The 21,511-nt window shown below is 34.9% G+C and overlaps 2 protein-coding genes across 3 annotated transcripts in view; one reads left to right on the top strand and one right to left on the bottom strand.

The window, feature by feature from the left end:
* Positions 1-14,620, top strand: part of cep104 (centrosomal protein 104) — a 30,782-nt gene extending 16,162 nt beyond the window's left edge. Inside the window, exons 13-22 of one of the 2 annotated variants that reach the window (XM_003199077.7) lie at positions 3,513-3,689; positions 6,582-6,782; positions 6,897-6,992; positions 7,809-7,869; positions 8,237-8,312; positions 8,600-8,708; positions 9,329-9,467; positions 10,438-10,505; positions 12,230-12,320; positions 12,560-14,620. In XM_003199077.7, the coding sequence (XP_003199125.3) occupies positions 3,513-3,689; positions 6,582-6,782; positions 6,897-6,992; positions 7,809-7,869; positions 8,237-8,312; positions 8,600-8,708; positions 9,329-9,467; positions 10,438-10,505; positions 12,230-12,320; positions 12,560-12,726 (1,185 nt within the window). In that variant the 3' untranslated portion in view covers positions 12,727-14,620. Of the gene's footprint in view, positions 1-3,512; positions 3,690-6,581; positions 6,783-6,896; positions 6,993-7,808; positions 7,870-8,233; positions 8,313-8,599; positions 8,709-9,328; positions 9,468-10,437; positions 10,506-12,229; positions 12,321-12,559 lie in introns of both variants that reach the window. The other variant, XM_005166953.6, reaches the window with a different exon arrangement.
* Positions 14,621-19,652: 5,032 nt separating this feature from the next.
* On the bottom strand, positions 19,653-21,209 carry b3gnt7l (UDP-GlcNAc:betaGal beta-1,3-N-acetylglucosaminyltransferase 7, like). Its single transcript, NM_214777.1, is given in 1 exon segment — positions 19,653-21,209. A coding segment is annotated over 1 exon segment (1,239 nt). The 5' UTR covers positions 21,036-21,209; the 3' UTR covers positions 19,653-19,796.
* Between the last annotated feature and the right edge of the window lie 302 nt (positions 21,210-21,511).

The following is a 21,511-nucleotide window of genomic DNA, read 5'->3' as shown; positions in this document are numbered from 1 at the left end:
CATCAAGATTTCTACACTTTGTTGAAGTCTGTGAAAAAAATCACACCTGAGACCTCATTCTCAACATGAGAGTCATCTTTAACTTTACCGCACTGGGGTGCTGCTATCACCAAAAAAGCCTTTTATATAAAATATTTAATACATTTGAGTAGATCAGTGTGTCATTCCATTGTTATTACACGCAAACATTTTTTTTGTTATATTTTTATGTTTGTATTGTTTGGGTTTTTACCAAAATCTGGTTCAATAACATGTGAACAGGTCCTTTGGAAATAATATTCCCAGGAAAAAAACATGACGTGTTGAATATTTTTACCACCACTTTATCAGTCTCTGAAATAAAAATGCTTAAAAGGTTTTTGCTGAACTAAAGACATAATTTGACAAATGCCATAAAGTGCTTTTGTTAAAATCATACTATTTTGCTATGTTGGATAGGTATGGCAGCAAGCAGTATTTACTCATTAATTGGACTACATTCTTCCTCTATGTAGCTAAACTGTACGTTTCTAGTCATTGAACTATCTAATTACACATTTGATTATGTATACATAAAAACTCCAGATTACCTCTGCAAATTGAATGTAAAAACCTGCTATAGCTCCACTATAATTGTGAATTTGAATTTAATTAGCATATTATTGTCAACATGTATACAGATAAAAGGTTACCAGAGTTACAACCTGCAGTAGGCTTTTAGATTGTATATAACAAGTACAATATATGTAGAAAGCAGTCTCGAATGGACTGACATGTTTGGTTGGCAGTTCTGTAGAACTTCATCTTCAAACAATCAGCAATTTCTATCTGATAGGGATGAGGATGTTTTACTTACCTGGGAAGCTGAATGTGTTTTATTTACTTATTAACATCTGCAATTACTTTATTATTCGAATATTACCACATTTAAAGGGATCATTTACCCAAAAATAAAAATGTTATCATATTGTACTCACTCTTATTTAATGTTTTAGTTCTTCTATTTAACACAAAATAAGCTATTTTGAGGAAAGCTGAAAACCTGTAACCATTGACTTTCATAGCATTCGTTTTTCCTACTAAGGAAGTTAAAAGTTACCAGTTTTCAGCTTCTTCAGGATAATGCTTGGAACCACTTAAGGGAGAGTAAAAACCTTGTACATTTGAATATGGCATGAACTATCCATTAAGGTTACAAAATAATATTCATATTTATTACATTTCTGTCATGAGGGATTGTTAGTATATTCTGAAATCACCGATCACAATTATTTCCATTTGTATTATAAACTGTTTACTCAACTTTTTTTTTAAACCATCATTCTATAACCACACCAGGTACAAAATGTCCTCTCAAATTTGCTGGGTGATGAAATGAACCACATCTCTTTCAGACAGATTTATTTAATTTTTTTTGATTGACTGATGTTGGTACAGGTTGTCTGTCTGTCACCATTGTGTAAGAAGACATCATTGTACTTTTGCCCTCATGTTCAAAAAGATATGTGACTCATACTTCTTGTCAAAAGCCACACCTTGCTGTGAACAATTTAAAGTCAAACACTAATGCCAAGACCTTAACATGTTACCGAGCCATCAACACCACATTATCCTTTACATCTCTGCCAACCAATACACATTTGTCCATTACTGTCTTGGAATATTGCCTTTATTGTGTGATTCAATGGGCGTCCACAGTTTTGAGTTGTCGTTTTAATGTGATGTGTACAGTTTAAATGTGTGTCTGACACAACAATTATAAAATAACTTTATAGAAATGAGCAATAATGTAGAAAAGATATCTAAACTGAAATTTAAATGGACTAATGCATCTATCAGTTAAATATAAAATTAAATGTAAAGTTAAAATAAATAATTATATAATGTAATCCAACGATTAGGTTTGTTCATATTGGACCCAAATATAGGCTGAAACAAAGCAGCATTTTTGCAGTATATGATACTTTTTTTTGTCCTGTATTCAGTGTAGGCAAGGTGGACAAGTTAATAATAGCATGAGCAATTTTCCTGTGCTATATGATGTGAGAAATAAATCTATTCACTTTCTGATTCATTCATCTAATTTTGTCTGCATTTCTTTTTTCTGGTCAGTAATTCAGTGGCTATTTTTAGTTTGAAAACCCATTAATTTTATTGGGACAACCAGCAGCACGAACCAGAATATTTGAACACAAACATACAACATCCCCCAGCAAGAGAACTGCTGGAAAATATGAATTGAAATATTATATATTAAAAGTTATATTAATTATTAATATTGTTGCATACTTCAAATCTTGTATTCAAGCACCCCATAAATTACCATGATAAGAAAGAAAATGACAGTTCAACATTGTTTTCTGCTGGATTCCAGGTCCTATGAGACTTTCTGGTAATGAATTGGCAGATGAGAGTGACAGAATGTTTAATTTCTTCCTCCTTATAAATCTATAATTATTTTGTGCATATACGAGAAATGGAATGGCTTTATATATAATAAACAGCTAGAGATCAACCAGAGCATGAATAAAACACACTTTTCAAATGTTAATTTTGAGACTAAATTATATAAGAGACTAGATCATGACTAAATTGTTAATATTAAATGCCAAACTGGTCACTCTAGGTTGACTCATTTGTAAAAATGTTTTGTTAGAATGCTAAATTTTAAACACTACTAGATTTTATACTGACGGGAACTTTGATGGAAGTTTCTAAAAATGTCGTTCCAGGATGAATTTAACTTTTATAACATATCAAAGTGAAAATTTTAATTGAATGTTTTAAAGCATGATCACCTCACAGCTAGAGGGTTGCTGGTTCGAGCCTCGGCTGGGTCAGTTGTCATTTCTGTGTAGAGTTTGCATGTTCTCCCAGTGTTTGCGCAGGTTTCCTTTGGATGCTCCATTTTCCCCAACAGTCGTCCCAGTATTGGGTTGCGGCTGGAAGGGCATCTGCTGCGTAAAAACATATACTGATTAGTTGGTGGTTCATTCTGCTGTGGCGACCCCTGATTAATAAAGGGACTAAGCCGAAAAGAAGATGAAGGACTGAATGTTTTTAAATGTAAAATGTTAAGTATTTTTTTTTCTTTCTGTTTTTTACTGATATATGAAGTTGTTGCTGTTATGTAGTATTTGTTTCTCTGTACTGCCTTTTTTATGAGATATGAGCCATAAGTTGCTGTTGTGGCAATAAACAAAAAAAGTATTAATATTTAAAAAAAAAATACATTCCAAACCTTTTTGACTTTCTTTTTTCTGTTGAACACAAAAGAAGATATTTTGAAAAATGTTGGAAACCAGTACCCATTTAACTTAAATTATTTAGTTTTTCCACTAAGAAAGTCAGTGGTTACAGGTTTATAACATTTTGCATAAGATTTTCTTTTGTGTTCATCAGAAAATGGTAACCCATTAAGGTTTGGATTTACTTGAGGGTGAATGAATAGATTTTTTATTTTTGGTTGAACTATCGCTTTAAAAACGTGTTCTTTGTCTTTGTCTAATGCTAGCTTGTGGATTTGTTTGCAGGAAATGGCCTTGTTTAAGGAGGTGAGAGCGCTCCAGATGGTTCCTGTGGAGCTGGTCAGACCCATGCAGAGCAGTGTGCCCGCTAGACAGGCACTGAGCAGACTGGAACTGATTGAGAAGCTTCTAGAACAGCTGGGCACCAAGGACTCTGGCTTCACCCTTGACAGCATCATGCGGGTATTGGCCTAACTTTCACTTTTTCCTCAGATGATCTCACTGGGTGTCAGCTCAGCTCAGTGGCCCTCTGTTTAGTCATGATGTGGACTTGAAGTTTCTAAAAGATTTTTAAGCTACAGTAGCCTAAACTGAATTTTTTTTTATTTGTTCAACACAAGAGACACAAAGTAGACTAAGAGACCACACAAGCACTGACTGCCATTGAGTGACGTTTAAGGGATAGTTCACCCAAAAATGAAAGTGTACTCCGTATTTACTCACCTTCAAGTGGTTACAAACCTTTATGTGTTTGTTTCTTCTGTTGAACACAAAAGAAGATATTTTGAAGAAAGCTGGAAACCTACAACCATTGACTTCCATAGCAAAAACAAATACAAGTCAATGGTTACATGCTTCCATCTTTCTTCAAAATATCTCTTTGTGTTCAACAGAAAAATTAACTCAAACAGGTTTGGAACTAGTAACAGGTGAGTAAATGATGACAGATTTTTCAGTTTTGGGCGAACTTTCCCTTTCAGTGTTTGTAAATGGTACAAACCTAAATTGTGCTTTAACCTCTAAGACCACGCAAATACTTTTTTGTGGCCAAAAAATCACCAATTTAACCTTTTTGAGAGCTGAAGGTTAATTTAATTCTCAGAGGTATCATATAGGTTCTTTAGGTCTTCATTAGACTGTACACAAAGTGGCCTTTGTATGACGGAGTGGGTGTAGTCAATTCTACGTAATGTCTGTTACTATTAGTTTCTACGAAATGACACAAGTCTGCTCTGACAGCCAGCTTCATATCCATGGCACAGTTAATGAAAGGCATTCGTAAGTCTCAGCACTCATGATGTTGTTATACTTCCCTATTTTCTCTCAGTTGCAGAAATTCTGTTTTTGTTTTTTCTTTAAGCATCTGTGAAGCATGAAGTGTGTTTGCAATGCAAACTAGTGACACAAATGCTACAGAGACTGTGAAATTTCACAGGGATGCTCAACACAATCTGAGCTTTGAGTCTGAAATCCAAATGGACTTGTAATAAAACAACAGCTTTTGCTTATTTTGTATGTCAGCTTAGAAGATTTAGGTCTTTCTAAAGGCCTGAGGTCATATTTTCCTCTACATGGTTTGGTTGGATATATTGATAATATTTAAATATTTTCAATAACTATTGAAAAATGTGTAGCGGAGGCCAGCTAGCAAAGTGCTATGCAAGTAAACTTCACTTCTCTGATCTCTAAAGTTACTCTAGCGAAAGATGCTAGAGGCCGTGGTCTTTAGCCTGCTTGTTAGAGCAATTAACCCTCATACAAAGAATTGCCAGATTGATCCCAGCTCAGACCGGGTTGGGTGCAGTAGGACCAGTGGGTTTCAATAAAATCTTTTTTACATATTTGATAATACTTTTCTTGTATAGATAAAAGCCATCTCAATTTTTCCTAGACATACAAGTTATACAGGTTTCCAAAAGTACATAAACGACAGGTGGATTTTGTTTATTTATTTAAAACGCTTTTATTCATTCATCATTCTAAAACAGGAGTGTCCGAACTCGGTCCTGGAGGGCCGGTGTCTTTGATAGTTTAGCTCCAATTTCCTCCAACACACCTGCCTGGAAGTCTAGTAATCCTAGAAAGAGCTTGATTAGCTGGTTCAGGTGTGTTAAATTGGGGCTGGAACTAAAATATGCAGGACACCGGCCTTCCTGGACCGAGTTTGGACACCCCTCAGAGTTCCTCATATTTATTGGGTCACTCTTTTATTTTGAGCATTTTCATTGGCGATCCCCTACTCAATGGTTGCTGTAGGTTACATGCAGGGATGGCTGCTAAATGCCTTTCGCATGCTGGTTTCCCGGGAGATGAGATTGGCTTCAGGGCACAGCGAGAGGCGATTGGGTTTCCTGTAATTAAAACGAAAGATCTAGAGCCTGGGGGCACATGAATGGGATCTGTGTATGGGGAAGGGGAGAGAGGAAAGGGAGACACAAATATTTTTAATATAGTCATAGAGTTTATATAAAGTCATTGTTTTACATGTTGTAAATAAAGCATAAAAATCATATTTGTTTATTAGAAATATAGAATTTATTAATATTATTATTATATATGTTTAGGCTACTCTAGGTATTCACTGCTGTTCAAAGGTTTATTTTTTTTCAAAGATCTGTTATACTCACTTTGGCTGCATTCATTTAATCAAAATTACTGTAAAAACAGAAGTATTATGTACTATTATTACAATAAATAGCTTTGGAATGTATTTTAAAATAGTAAATGCTATTTATTTACTTTTTTAAAATATTTTTTAGAATAATTTTATTCCTGTTATGAACAAGCTGAATTTTTGTTTCACACGATTCTTTAGAAAAAAAGAAGTGCTTAAAAGCTATTTCCTATTATTATTATTGTTGAAAACGATTAAAGGCATAGCTCACCCAAAAATGTCAATTTTAGACCCATTTGCTCATTCAAGTATTTCCAGTCCTTTGAGTATGACACAAAAGCTATTTCGAAAAATGTTGTAAACTAAAAGCCGCTGACGTCTATGGTAGTAAAAATACTATGAAGTCAAAGGCTACTGGTTACCAATATTCTTCAAAAGATCTTTTGTTTAACAGGAGAAAGAAACTCAAACAGGTTTGAAACAAGTGGTGAGGTAGTAAATGATGACAGAAGTCAACTATCCCTGTAATATTTTTATGGGAGCTCTAATACTTAAGTTTTTTGGTGAATTTAAATGTTTTGTCTAAGTCATGGAACTTTGAATTAATTTAATGCATCCTTGGTGAATAAAAGTATTATTTCTCTTGAACTTTCAAAAATGTTCTGGCCTTTTGTTATGAATAGCTTTCTATACTCTCCAATTGCTTTTTAAATAAGTCATTTGTGTGTGATGTGTGTTAGTTTCTGACAGGTGGATTGGAGCACAGCTCTGCCTCTGTGAGGGAACTTTCCATGAGACTCATCCAGACTGTGTACCGTCTTCATGGTAAACCAGTTCTGAATTATCTGCCACCTGATGACTCCAGCACACGTAAAAACGTCCTCTACAAGAACCTTTTTGACTCGCTTGCAAAGTTAGACGGAACAACCATTAACACACAGGTAAACTGGTCTTAATAGCGTCCTTATCTTTGAGCTTCATAATTGACATGCTTGAAATATTAATGTGTGGGCTAAAAAGAATGTTTTCAGTTTTAAGAGTCACTTTCATTTCAGAAGTCAAAAAAGGGAGCAGAACGAGACGAAGGTGAGAGGGAGAAAGAGGAAATAAGGAGCTTACAGGAGCAGCTTGCAGTGCTGAAGGAGATCAGTGTAGGTTAAACAATAATATCCATTCATTCATTCATTCATTCAGTTTTTGACTTAGTCCCTTTATTAAACTGGGGTCACCAGAGCAGAATGAACCGCCAACTCATCCAGCATATGATGCCCTTCAAGCTGCAACCCATCACTGAGAAACATTCATACAAACTCATTCACACACATACACTATGGGCAATTTAGCTTACCTAATTCCCCTACAGCGCATGTCTTTGAACTTGTGGGGGAAACCGGAGCCCCCATGAAAACCCACACGGACAAGGGGAGAACATGCAAACTCCACACAGAAATGCCAACTGACTCAGCCGAGACTCGAACCAGCGACCTTCTTGCTGTGAGGCAATCGTGCTACTCAATGCACCAACGTGACACAAATAATATTAATGATTAATTATATTTGAGATGTGCTTTTCTTAATCTCAAAGTGCTACAAGACATACAGCAACAAATAAAATCAAATAAGAACGTATAAAATCTCTGCAACAAGCCAAAAGTCACACTACAATAAATCAATAAATAACCAAAGATTATAAATTGCATAAAAGTGACAGTGATAGTCCCAAATTAAATGCTTTGCTAAAAAGATCTGTCTTAAGAAGTTTTTTATTCAAAGTTGAATTAATCAGTTTTTTGTTAAATTGTCTTTTTAATGCTGAAGCTAAATGGTCTTCTTTATTGTTAACATGACATTTTCATATATGAAAGGTCATTTGGAGAATTGGATGTGCTGTGCAGTGCTGAGATGACTGTAGAGATAACTTTTAATTTAACTCCGAAATGCATTCAAGATTTGAATCTGTTTTTTAGGAGAAAGGGAAGGACAATGCCAAAGTACCTGAGAAAAAAACAGAGAAGGCAACCAAATCAGGTGTTGTACTGGTATCATATTCAGTGTTAAATGTAATTGTTTTTGTGAATTGATTTGGTAAAGATAAATTTAAAATAGAAATCACTATTCAGTTGCAGCAGGAGTTGCAATTCATACCATGCTACTTGTCAAGAAATGTTGTTCTTCAGGCTTTTGTTTTGACCTTCAAGTATCTGTTGGCAGGTTTTTATCAAATGAAAGATTACAATGATCGAAAACAATTCCTTTGTCTGACAACATATTTTGTTTTAAATAAACCTCATGAACTGTTAATGTCATAATTTTTTTTGCCAAAGTACCGCCTGTACATGTTAATTACATGTATAGCGTATACATTCAAATTAATTATGTTTCTTTGTTTCAGCAGGTGCAAAGAAGGTAAACCAGTCTGTCTCTGGTGATGTAAAAGCCAGTCAATCATCTGCTGTAAACTATTTAGACAAGTATGTGTCTTCCTCATTGATTCTCAATTTAGCAGTTTTTCCAGTCAGTGGAATCTTCAATGACTCAGTCATTTTGCAAATGTCAAGGGTTTTATCTTGTCTAGCTGTTCAAATTTGCCAATATAATCTCAACAATGCATTTGAAAAATGATAGGGTAATGCGCTAGGCTAATGGGCACTCATTTAATCAGTTTGTCATTGTACTGCTGGGAAAAAGTCTTGATAGCACGATAAAGGTGAAATGAAATCTCAGAGTTAATGATGATTATGGTGTTGTGTGTGTGTAGTCTGTGTATTTTCTGTGGGGAGAGAGATGAGTCTTTCACTGAGGATGGACTCGACCTGCACTACTGGAAACACTGTCCAATGCTCCAGCGCTGTCTTCAATGCAGACAGGTACACACTCGCACACATACATATGTGGATTACAGGCACTCTGCATAGTCTTAATGATTTTATACTGTACAAACTGTACTCTCTCCTTAACCTACACCTACACCTATTCCTAAACCCAACCCAAATTTATTTGTCTTCAACCCTTTTGGTTTATGTGAACACAGGAAGTGTCTTTATAAGCCATTGTATAATGTAATGGCCATGGCTTAATACTGATGTGTTTTCATTAAACACAATATATTCAAGTACAAACATATATACTCACTCATAATTCTTTCAGGGATAGTTCACCCGATAATTAAATCCGTACCCTCAAGTTGTTCCAAATGTGTTTAAGTTTCTTTTATCCATTGCACATAAAAGTAGATATTTTGAAGAATGTTGAGACCAGTTTCCAATGATAGTAGTCCAGTTTCTTTTCATAGTAGTTTTGTATGCCTACTATGTATACTAGTACTAATTTTCTAACATTTTTCAAAATATCTTCTATTTGTGTTTTTTAGCTTCTAATGATTTTTTGGGTGAAGTATCCCCTTAATATTTTGTATTGGTTGAATTGCTTTGGAAAGTGTGTTATTGTATTACGTACATGTGTGTGTGTCTGTGTCTGTGTTTGTCAGGTGGTTGAGATTGCGAGTTTGACAGAGCACTTGCTGACAGAGTGTGAGCGGAGGACAGATTTCTCCCAGTGTCCCCTCTGCTCTGAAGCCCTCATGCGAGATAAGCTAACGGAACATGCTCAGAGCACTGCTTGCAATCGTGAGTCTCCATTGTGGGGTTGAGCTGAGTTTTTACTTCACCATACTTGGTGCTAATGTTGGCATAATGTTAACACATTCTCAAAAACTTGCACCTTAACTAAAATTGGCACTTTGGGTTTCAGTTGAAAGATGCTGCGCCACAATGCACAGCGGTGTTCAGGATGCTTGTTTCACTCTCTATTTAGCCGTAGTTATTGCGCAGTGTGACTCGGCTTTCATAGTGACATGTACAATGACAAGTGACAAAGCACATGCTTACCAGAAGAGCAAAGTCTGCTCAAATAATGTGCTGATAGAAGTAGTATAAACTTGTAAACACTTGTAAAACAATGCCTCTCTGTAGTTTTACCATCAAAATAATGTGGTTGTTTTATAAGCGTGTGTTTTTTTTTTTTTTATCAATATAATTTAAATTGAGGTAAAAGTCTTACAATATTACTTTATATAAGAAAATAATAAATAATTATAACAAAGGATTTTTGGTTTCGGTTTTTAAGTATATCCACAAATGTTGGCTTTGATTTTGGCCCAGACTTTTCATTTTGGTGCAGTCCTGACATATATAACTTGTCCTTATTAGAATGTCATTTTTATCTTTTCTGCTTTGCACATTTATGTCAATATGCAATACATATTAGGTTATATTTTCTCCTGTCACATCCTTCTTTTTGAAACACACACCCTTTTGTATTTCCCTGCTATTTTCATTTTCTTACAATAACAACAAGGATTCTTTACATACAGATGACCACGTTTTCTTAAGAAAATTATTCTCATGTAAAATGCGTAAGATCTTTTAAACCTTATATCATCATCTACTTCCCAATTAAAATCACTAGCCAACTTTTAAATATTTAGTGATGGATGAGGGGCTATAAGTCTCTAGAAAAGCAATATATAGCACTATTTGTACCATGTTATTTGTATATAACATTATTTGTTTAATGATGATTTTTTTGTTTTGTCAGCCCCATCTTCTGATGAAAATTGCAACCACTGTCCTCTGTGTCATGAAAACTTCACATCAGGGGAGGAGGTGAGATCACTCATATTCACACACACGCGCGCACACACATGTTTGTTTTTGTGAAAACTGAATATGTTACATAGATTTCTATTCATTTTATACTGTTCAAAAAACCCTATATTGTATTGCTCTTACCCCACCCTACCCCTAAACCCAATCATCACAGGAGACTGTGTACAACTTTACTCATTCTTTGCGATTTAAAAGCTTTTTGAGTAATGAGGCCGTCACCAATGTCCTCGTATTTCACCTCCTTTTTGTAATACCTGTGTCATACCCATGTCATTATACAGATTTGTGTCCTAATATGTTACAAAAGCACATACACACACTTTACATTCAATTCATACTTATAGTCATTATTTGTCAAGATTAAATGTAAGGCTGCTTTTTTTTATATTTCTTTTTATGTGTAAAACACAATAAAACATTTTTAAATATATATATTTTTTTTATTAATAATTATTTTTAAGATATACTTTATAAAATGTATTTGACCAGATTGCTTAGAGATTGCTTAGTGAACCTAATGCATTAACAGCCACAAAAAGTAAATAAAAAAATAAATAAAAAATACTCTACATCATTTTATATATTTTTTGTTTTATTTTATATATTTACATTTTATTTTATTTCAAGTAACAAAATAGTAGTTTTAAGTGCAAATGAAATATAACCCTTTTTACTTTAGTAAAATTTATATGTTATTGTTACTTTTATTGGTCTTTTTTTAATACTTTTTTGGGCATTTTTATAATTTTTTTGTATTTCTGTTTACCTTTATATTATAAGTAATATGTGTTGTATATAATGTGAGTGTGTATTTTTGTTATTGTAGAATATAAAAGCATTTGAAATTTGTTCTCATAAAATATTAATCTAATATTTTCATTTTATTAAATACAATTTTCATTTAGCACTTTTTCAGTTAACAACAAAAACATTTTAATCATTGAACTTAATATGAGCAGGGAATGATACAGGGAATACACTGAACATTACATACATTTTTGACTTTTTAGAGTTCTTAGTTTACATGCGTACATTCTGAAAATAGCTGTAAAGACATTGTTGGTGCTTCTTTGATTCAGCATGAAATCAATAGATATTATACAACACGTTTCAAATATCCATATAGTATACTGTAAAACCCAACAGTCAGATTTATCAAATTAAATTTGTGTAGGTAACTCAATTTGCTGGACATTAATTCTTCTCATTTGAAACAAGTTTTGAACTCAGTGTTAAAGGTAATGAGTTATTTAAGTACCTCATTACTTCAACTTAAATGGAGTAAGTTCACTGTACTCAAATACTATAGATTACGTTTTAACTCAAATGGTTTGTTGCAATCGATCTTCTCGAACGGTTTGAGTTGCCTTAACTTATTTGGTTTTACAGTACTACTTACAGTGGTTTTAGTTCTCTTCGTTTATTAGGTTTTGCTGTGCTCAAATTGATTCATTTACTCAAATGGATTAAGTTCACTGTACACATTAGGATTAGTTTTTGAACTTTTTTCAAAAAAGGTTTGTTTTAAATGGTTTGCGTTACCTTAACTTTTTGGGTTTTACAGTGTATGTTTATAATATAAGAATATTTGCTTGAAATCAAGCATAAAACAACTCTGTATTTGAAATGGATTGACCCCAGCATTAAAATGAGTGTTAAACTCCTTCTCTCACACATGTTCCTCATAGAGCAGCAAAACAGTGCATGTGTTGTGTGTGCAGGGCTGGAAGTCTCACCTCATGGGACCAGAGGGCTGTAAACACAACTCACGGAGGAGAGCGATACAGCCTAGCACTTACTCATATGCACAAGGTGATCATTCATCTCTTATAGCCTTTATGAGACCTTTACAACCCCACACTGTCCCCTTATTAGCCCCTTCTGCCCCACAAAGCCCCCTATGGACTCCAAATCATCCCGCAATGCCCCATCCTACCAATACACATTATATTTATATTCTTGTAAAATTCAATAGTGTTTACTTTGTGTGCCTGACCAATTAATGCCTTTAAGTGCTTTGTGTTTGCATTTCTCATATGTTTTGCTCTCAGGAAAGTCAGTAAACACAGCTGGAGGTAAAACAACAATGGTCATTTCTGAGTCTAAGGCTAGAGGGCTGGGAGGAGGCAGTCGCATCCCTGCTCCAGCATCCAGAATGAAGAGACGCAGCAGAAATCCTCCAGACAAGGCCTCTACATACCGACTTCAACAGGCGTAACACACGGCCCACATGAAAACTTGAGTAGCTTTGCTGGAAGAGTCTCATATAACTGGTCAGTCGCAAATATACAGATCATATCAGGTTTTCAGATTTTAGAAATATTCCTCTAAAGGCCAACTTACTCTTCACTAGCAGATAGCGACCATGCTAATTTGGTGTTGAGGGAGCAGTATTATCTCTTTTTCCACCAGCATGAACTTAGAGCTAGTTCAGAGCTAGTGCTATAGTTCATCTGAAGTTATTTCCGCTGAGCAAATTCATTAAAATATTGTCTTTTTGTTCTTAAAGCATTTTAAACAGGTCTTAATTAAAGCTACCCTTTTGGGCCAAGACCCATCCAATCACCAATAATCCATCTAAAAAAAACTTTCAGCAAGACTCTATTGATAACTCTAAGTACCATTATGTTTTGTTTAGTTTTTTAAAGAAATGTTTTGTTAGAAAAAAACGTGCATATATATACAATAAGGGTTTGCTTGTTTTGACATATTATTTAAATTATGTGGCTAAGAATTAACTTGGATTGGACAATTAAACCTGTTTTCCGTGGGACCAGTAGGGCTATTAGAAAATTTTTTTTTGTTTTGCCCTGTTTAACTCTGAAATTTCATTCATAATGGTCTTAAAAGTCTTACATTTGACTCTGTGAAACCTGCAGAAACCCTGAATCAAATTATGGAGCGCTGCGTGAACACGATCTTCTCACTTGTATTCATGTCAAATGAACACATTAGCATCACTCTTAATCTCCATCTATACAAACTGCTGCAGGGGGACCACACAAAAAACTGGTTTGCTTTTCAGTGAGCTTGAGGGCCAGGTCTGACATCAATACATATGTGTATTTTTTTTCCAGAAATCCTAGAATGGAAGAGCCAAATGCAAACACACCACCCAGCAAACAATTTTGTGTTTAATAGACATCTAAACGTACACAGCTTGGCTAAAGAAAGGCTAAACTTGGGCTGTCAGTGTAAAGCCCAAAACTAGTCATCAAAATAGACAGATTAGACAGACTTTATATGTGTAGTCATTCATTTCTGTTTATGTGACGACTAGTGTAGTTTTGGTCTATTGTTAGACTTCTATTAGATGTTCACTGACAGCCCAAATTTAGCCTTGTTTTAGCCAAGACGACTATGTTTAAACATCTATTATACATCTTCAAAACAAATGCTTGCTGGGCATAAACAACAATGGTGGACGTTGTGTTGCTATTGATGTTCATGGCATCTAGACATGGTGAATTCAGCATGTTCATGTAGCTTGCTGGAAGTTGTACAAAGATTACAAGTGATAACAAATCTTTTATCATCTTGTTTAGCTGCTTTTTCAAAAATGGTTTTCTAAAGATTGTGTTTGTGTGGTTGGTAAACACTGGTAGGGTAACTTCGGCTTCTGTTCCTGATGTAAACGGTTATTGCTATTAGCTCTGTAATGTTTTGATGCTGCTAATTAACCATTATTTCTGGTTTAGAACTGGTGCTTTGAATGTAAAGAAACAAAAACTAACTTTAACTAGGCTCTGGCTCTAAAGAAGCACTTAAACTGCTTTGGTGGAAAAGGGGAGCGTGTTGCTTTTGAAGGTGTTAGTTGGCACTTGTTGGATCGTGGAATGTTTGAGAAGTGATGCAGTGTAATTTGGGGTATTGTCTGTGTTGGTTTCTGTCTGTCAGTGCAGTGTAAATTGGCCTTAACTAAGTTTGTTTACCCCTAAATGAAAACTGTCATTTACTTCAGCCTTTTGTCAATCCAAACTCAAAGGAAATGTTCATATTTGGAACTCAAGTTAAGATATTTTTAATGAAATCTGAGAGATTTCTGTCTTTTTACTGAAAAATTATATCCTTTACATCCTATTATATGTTATAAAGGGATAAGACACCTAAAATGAAAATGTACTTTCCATTTATTCACCCTTAAGTGGTTTCAAATCTTTGAGTTCTGTAATCCTGTTAAACGATAAAGAAGATTTTCTGAAGAAAGCTCAAAGCCTGTAACCATTGACCTTCATGGTAGGAAAAACAAACATAATGGAAGTCAGTGGTTATGGAAGTCAGTGGTTATCTTCTTTTGTATTCAAAACTGGAACAGGTTTTGAATAAATGAAGGGTGAGTAAGTGATGACAGAATTGTCATTTTTGGGTGAACTGTCCCATTAAGAGATCACAATCAGCATCATTTTCTTAGCACATGTCACCAGACACACCTGATGTAGAAATTTACCCAGAAATGAGCGTAAAATCTAAAAGGTGTCGATGTGAACAAAAATACTTGAGCAGCACAACAGATTCATGAACAGGTGTACATTTTGTGCATCTGCTTTGTTTACTTCACAGGTGGCTCACCTGGATTTGTGTAATCTGTTTGAAAATAGTTTTCTTGTATAGTGTTTTATACTCGTTTAGTGTGTAGTGTTTGTGTATATTTTGTGGTTGTCACACTATTATGTTTGTAAAGAATCTCTAACACCATAGCCAACAGTAAAAAAGCAGCCTTTTAAGATAAGCTTATGTCCAAAAGATTTAAAATTGACAGATTTGAGATGCGTAACATTCAGATAATGTGCTAAAATTTCTTGCGACACTCGTCCTGCGACTTTTCACTTCTCAAACTAACAAAAATGTTGTTTTTCCTGAATGTTTCAGAGGTTGAATCACAGAACTGCCTTGGTGCTTCTCATAAAAATTGTGACTGAGTTAATAAGAGGTGGTGCCAAACTTGAGCTCACTGATGGGAATCTAAAGATGCTGTTAGACTATTTATGATATATTTGGTCTTTGTGTTTGCTTCAGTATTAGAATCGTAAACTGCTTGGTCTGGGGGTCTGTTCTTCGTATGTGAATTGCTCATTTGGCTGGATTTAATTATTGACGATTTGAAATGATCCACAATAGTATTGTCCTTCAAAATTCATTCAGGGGTTGTTGTCGTAACAACAGGCGTGTAAGCACAAAACTACCCAGAGTAGTAAACAGATTAGATTGTGTATTTTTAAACGAAGGTGGCACTAAAAGCATGTGCGAACTGCTGATATTTTCTTACAAGAGTACTTTATTAAATAAGGTAGAATAACAGTATTGTAAAATATTTTTTTAAATTAGATATCAGAATTTTTAAATTTATATATTTTAAAAAACTAATTTGTAATCAACATTTTGAAATAAAGGTACAAAAATTGTGTTGGAAGCTGGAGCAGTGCCTTTTTCCAGAGGTTTAAAGAGAACATATTTGCACTTTTTAGTGATTGATATGGACACTTTGTACACTAATATATACTTTTAATATACCAATGGGCTTTTAGATACAAAAGCAAACTTTAAAAGCAACAGCCGCAGCTTTAGTGCAATGTCTGAGATTGTTTTAATTGTTTTTGTTTTAGAAGTTAGATTTGACTTATTATTTTTTTGAGAATAAATTATATAATTTCATGCAAATGCAGGGCAGAAGCAAGAGATTTTTATGGATAATTTATTTTAAAAGCCGCTGGATTAAGAAACTTAAGTACTGTCACATAGAAAATCCAGTCTAAAGGCAAAACTAAATAAATTGTAAAGCCTGTGCAAACAGCCTATAAAAACAAATGTGGAAAGCCAATGCGTATCATTTAACAAACAGTTTCATTTACTACATATTTTATGTCCTTTTGCTTACATAATTGAATCTTAATCAGATGATGTCATAATCCTGTTGTCTTGCCACCAGCCAATCACTACACAGATGATCATTTCTGGGATGGATAGATCTGTCCTTTACAACAAACCTGAACACACAGTAATCTCCGATCAGTTGATCTTTGAATTTTTTTAAATGATTTGCAAACATGTTTGAGGATAAAAATTAGCCAGAGATCAGTCAGTCGGATTAGATCAGTCGGTTAAAAGATCCAGGATCTGCTGGATTGTTTAAGCAAGGTATGAAGAACAGACCCCTACATGTGCGATTCGTTAAAACACAGGGTATGGTCCAAAACTCCACATCAAACTACTCTGTTGTATTGATTGTGTTATAAAGTGAATGCTTCAGAACAGTCACGATTATAAAGTCACTGAAACCATATGAAACAAAGCCTGATTGGAATATGATGATTCTGTGCCTGAAAATAAGCCATAATGTAACTTTTAAAAAATAGTGATGACTGAACACAAACATGCAAAACTGAGTTTTTCTAGTGTGTGTGGACAGGATAGTGAAAGGAGGACTTCAGGGATTACAGTTTAGGTTACAACCCCATATAATACAACGTCCATGTATTGTATAATTGACATGTGACTCCTGCAGAAAGGTTTCACTCGTGTATAGAGGCTTTACTGAGATGTCAAATATTTATATATCAGCTATTTATTGATTTAAATCAGTTGTTTTCAACTTCTTTGGCTTAACAGCCCCTCATCATTCAACCCATCCCCCGTCCCCTTAAATACACATTGGATATTTCTACTTCAATTATAGAGTAATGGAGGCCAGTTAGTGAAGTGCTGTGCAGGTAAACCTCTAAAGGTGCTCTGGCAACAGACGCTAGGGGTCATGGTCTTTAGCCTCCTTGTTAGAGCAACCGACTTCTATGCGGAAAGTTGCTGATTCGATCCCAGCTCAGAGCGGGTTGGGTGGTGTAGGACAAGCAGGGTTACAATAACACAGCTTCTTTTATCATTACTTTCTAAAATATATTAATGCAGAAAGTTATTGTTCTGTATTCCAGAACTGAATCCTCTATAAAATCAGTAGTTATTTAGGTAAATTATAAAGAATTAGGATTTCAGGTTACATCTTGATTTGATGTATTGCAACATTTGAAGTTGGATTCGATTTACATTTGAATACATTAATAATTAACTAATTTCAATATTTTTAAGTCAGCCCAAGAGTCCTGGTTGAGAATTACTGATTTAAATATGCAATTTCTTCAGAATAAAGAGAGTATTTCTAAATGTTTCCTTTGTTGCACAGATGGAGATACATAACCAAATAGTATTAATTTTGCCATCAAATGTCTGAATATTTATTCTGTATAGATGTTAAATAGATAAAAATGATAGAATATTATGGAAAGTTTTGTGAATGTGTTTGCTTTATTTAGATTTATGTTTAGTTGTATTACCAGAATTAATAAGCACAGCAGGGTGCACTGTAAAATATCAGTAAATTAGCAGTTTTCTGTTTTTTAAGATCGGATTATTTTACCGTTTATTTAATTTGAATTTCTTTATGGGATCTTGATCTTTCTTCCAACAACTTTTAACCTTAAAATGTTTGAAAAAGTGACTTTTATTAACATTTTTATTAGCTAAAAGTGATGTACTCTCAGGGTTAGTGTTGTATATTACAGTACAAAAACCTAGTAAGAAACTGCCATATTGTTTCTTAATTGCTATATTGTTTCTTATACGTTATATTATTTCAAACTACTAAAATGTCAATAAATGCCACTGTTAAATTGTACAGTTAAAGTTTTAACATCAAAAGTCGACAAAACAGAGATCAATGTCCCTTAATGCAATTCACAACCATAAATAAACCGTTAAGACCTATGAATTACCAAAAAAATGGAAACGCTTAATTAACAGATATTTTTAGTGTGGTCTCAGTAAGGGGTCTCTGAAGATAAGCACTAATTTGTGTTGGTTCTCAAAGACATGATTTCAAGTTTCCTTTGTGAACCCTAAACATATTTATGATCCATTTGAAAAATAATTACCATTGCAGTTTCAGTCTGGTGACTTTTTTTTTTTTTTTGTATTTTTCCCAAGATCAGAGATTGAATGTTGTCTGTACTTAGACATGCAACACCAGACACTTTAAAACATATTTCAAAAGAAGAGTTAGAGAACATTTATAATGTTACTAATAAGTGTATTTTTGTGACCACGGTTCATATTTAATTGTGATTTGAATTGAGCTCTGTGTGCATTAATGTCAATGGAAGCGTTGTAGCTTTGTTTGTTAGAATCTTTTTTTTTTTAATAAAATGTTTAAATAGAGATGTCATGCTTTTTTTTGTTATCTAAATATGCTTCAGATATTTAGTTTTGTAAAAGTTATTTGATTTTGACACAAACACCAAAGCAAAACTCACTTATAACAGTTAAAAGGTGGACAGTGTTGACTAGTGTGTGTGTGGGGGTATTATCAAAACGATGTTGATCTAATGTAATACAATACTCCCGTTAATGTAATTTCAAACTTGTATGACTTGATTTCTTCCATGGATCACCAGCAAGAACATTTATTTTGATTGATGTTTTGTTAAGCTGAGAATAAATATTTTTCAAGCAAAAGCAGAAGTAAATAATAACTTAACATTTAGTATTTTCCTAACAAACTTTGTGTGTGTATGACAAGCATTAGAAGTATAGAAATATACCGCATGCACTTAGTCATAGATTAAAAGTTTCTGAAAGCTACATTTTAACATTGGTTAGAATATTATAATATGATTGTTTCTTATTCAGACACTAAAAACTCTATTAAAAGAAGTCTAATTTTTCAAAAATGTCATAAATCTAATTTTATAGCAGTTTGTTAAACAAAAGGCAGAACTAAAAATGTAAGCCTGTCATTTTCTTAGATGGAACAAGTCATTTGATTTAGATGATTGTTGGTATTGTTATTTTCTACAAAACCATATTTCCATTTGCTTTTATAATATTCCTCTTATTGTAGCTGTTTAGTTAATTATTATGTTTTGTTTTGTAACTGTTTTGCTAAAAAGCTTAAATAGGTTGTCTATTAACCTTCTGTCTTGACAGTAGATAAGAATGTCCCCCATAGGTGTAAATATAAAATAGCTGATTGTATATTTTACGACTTGAAATGTCCAAAGAACCGTTGTAAACAGCATGAACATTCCCGCTCGACACTTATTTGACCTATAAATCACACAAGGCACACATTTGTTCCTTGTGATAAGACCATATTCAAAAGACGATTATACCTTGTGGTTTATTACATCTGGCAAGTTATAGGCATAATCATCGTCCTCATAAAATCACAAAGTTCCACCACAGTGGCAACTGAAAACAAAAACGCTTCACTTTGAAAAAAAAAACACTTTATAAAATTATTCTTTATAGTACAAATTGTCTGGCACAGCTCAAGTCCTCGTTTTGAACAAGCGTCCACATTTTCAGCAGGTCCTGCGGAACGAGTTTGTGCACCACGATGAGGTCACGGAAGAAGCACGGCTCCCGGTTCAGACGCGTCACTTTCCGCTTAATGATCCCGAACGTCCTGAACCCCAGATGCACTTCAGGGACAATATTGAGCTTCTGAAGGCACATGCCCACAAACACATCGTCAATGGGGTAAAGCTCCACGCTCTCAGAAACCGTAAAGACTTTGCGGGCCACCTGAGAGGACATAAGAAATCCCCCTCCGCCCAAATAAGGGGGGTAGCGTTTATCATACAACTCTCTGGGGATGAAATACTTACTCTGGCGGTTTCTAATCGGCTTTGCTTCTAAAATTGCATCGCCTACAATGAGGTTTTCCACTTTGTTCTCCTCCTTCCTGAAGCCAATTAGTTCCACCAGGTTTTTGGTGTGGACAAACACATCATCATCCCCTTTGAAGATGAAGGGAACGTCTGGGCAGTAGATGCTGAACCACCTTAGAAAGTTCACTTCTTTCAAGGTCAAGTTGAAGAAGGTGTCCATGAAGTCCCACTGCAAAATGTCCCCGTAAGTTCGATCCTCATATTGAACTAGAGCTTGTAAGTTTCGCGAGTCTTTGCCAGGGGCTGGGGTGCCTAAAAGAAACAGCGTTTTGATTTTCAAGCCTTGAATTTCTTGCTCCTTTCCCCAAGTCTTTCGCACGGCTTCTCTCCGGTCGTGTTCTTCAATAACAGATTTAACCACGACCAGAACATCCACGCCGCCGCCGCACTTCTCCGGGTGATTCAGCAGCATTGGAAAGTATCGGCAATGTCTGTGAAGAACAAATTCGTGAAACCTTGGGCTCAAACGACGAAACCAGAGTTGAGTTTTTATCGTGGAATTTTCAGTACATGTAATTTTATTCACGTCCCATTTCTTGGGCAGTTGTTTTAACGCCCGCTTCGAGTCACTGCCGCCTGAGTGAGAAGAATTTTCAACCGCCTTGAGGTTTTTACTCTTGAATGACGGGCATTGGGGGCCACACCATCTGCCTTTCACTTCGACTTTTTTGTCTTTACTGTTCGTGTCCACTGTTATTAGCTTCTGAAGCATCAGTAAAGTGGCAAAAAGCAAAGTTAAGCTCACCGCAGTTTTCACATTCTTCTTCTTTCGGCAGAAGAACTCCGTTACGCACGCGCTCCTGCACTCCATCCCGCAGAGAAAGTCCGTCAAGTCGTCTGGAAATGTTATAGAACTATCAAAAGCAAATAGTCCATAAAGGGCATTTTTGATACAGCTCGTCGGCTTCTACTTCTTTCTGTCACAGTGTCATATTTGTGTCTAATAAACTGTCTCGACAGGTTCCTCTTGCTTCGAGCTCCATCGTTGAACTGGTAAAAACGTGTGGCAGTGATCCTGTAAAATAATCGGCTGTCTGCCCTCCTCTCTCCTCCTCTATAGCCTACCTGCTACGGGCTCTCTGGTCACACACAACAGCTGTGCAAGCGTAGTAAATGTGGGTTCCTTGCAAACAGGACTAATTACGTATGCTATTTAATGTAAATATTGGAGTTGAACTTAATTTTATTTCCACTTTACTTGTAATGTTCATAAATCTCTGTTGATGTCCCTCCCTCCCACACATACACTATGAAAGATGCTAGTTGACACTATGCAGTTGAGCAGCA

Source organism: Danio rerio, chromosome 8 (genome assembly GCF_049306965.1).
Source record: "Danio rerio strain Tuebingen ecotype United States chromosome 8, GRCz12tu, whole genome shotgun sequence".
Lineage (NCBI taxonomy): Eukaryota > Metazoa > Chordata > Actinopteri > Cypriniformes > Danionidae > Danio > Danio rerio.
The sequence above is the reverse complement of the archived record's forward strand: the minus strand, read 5'-3'. Positions and strand labels throughout refer to the sequence as shown.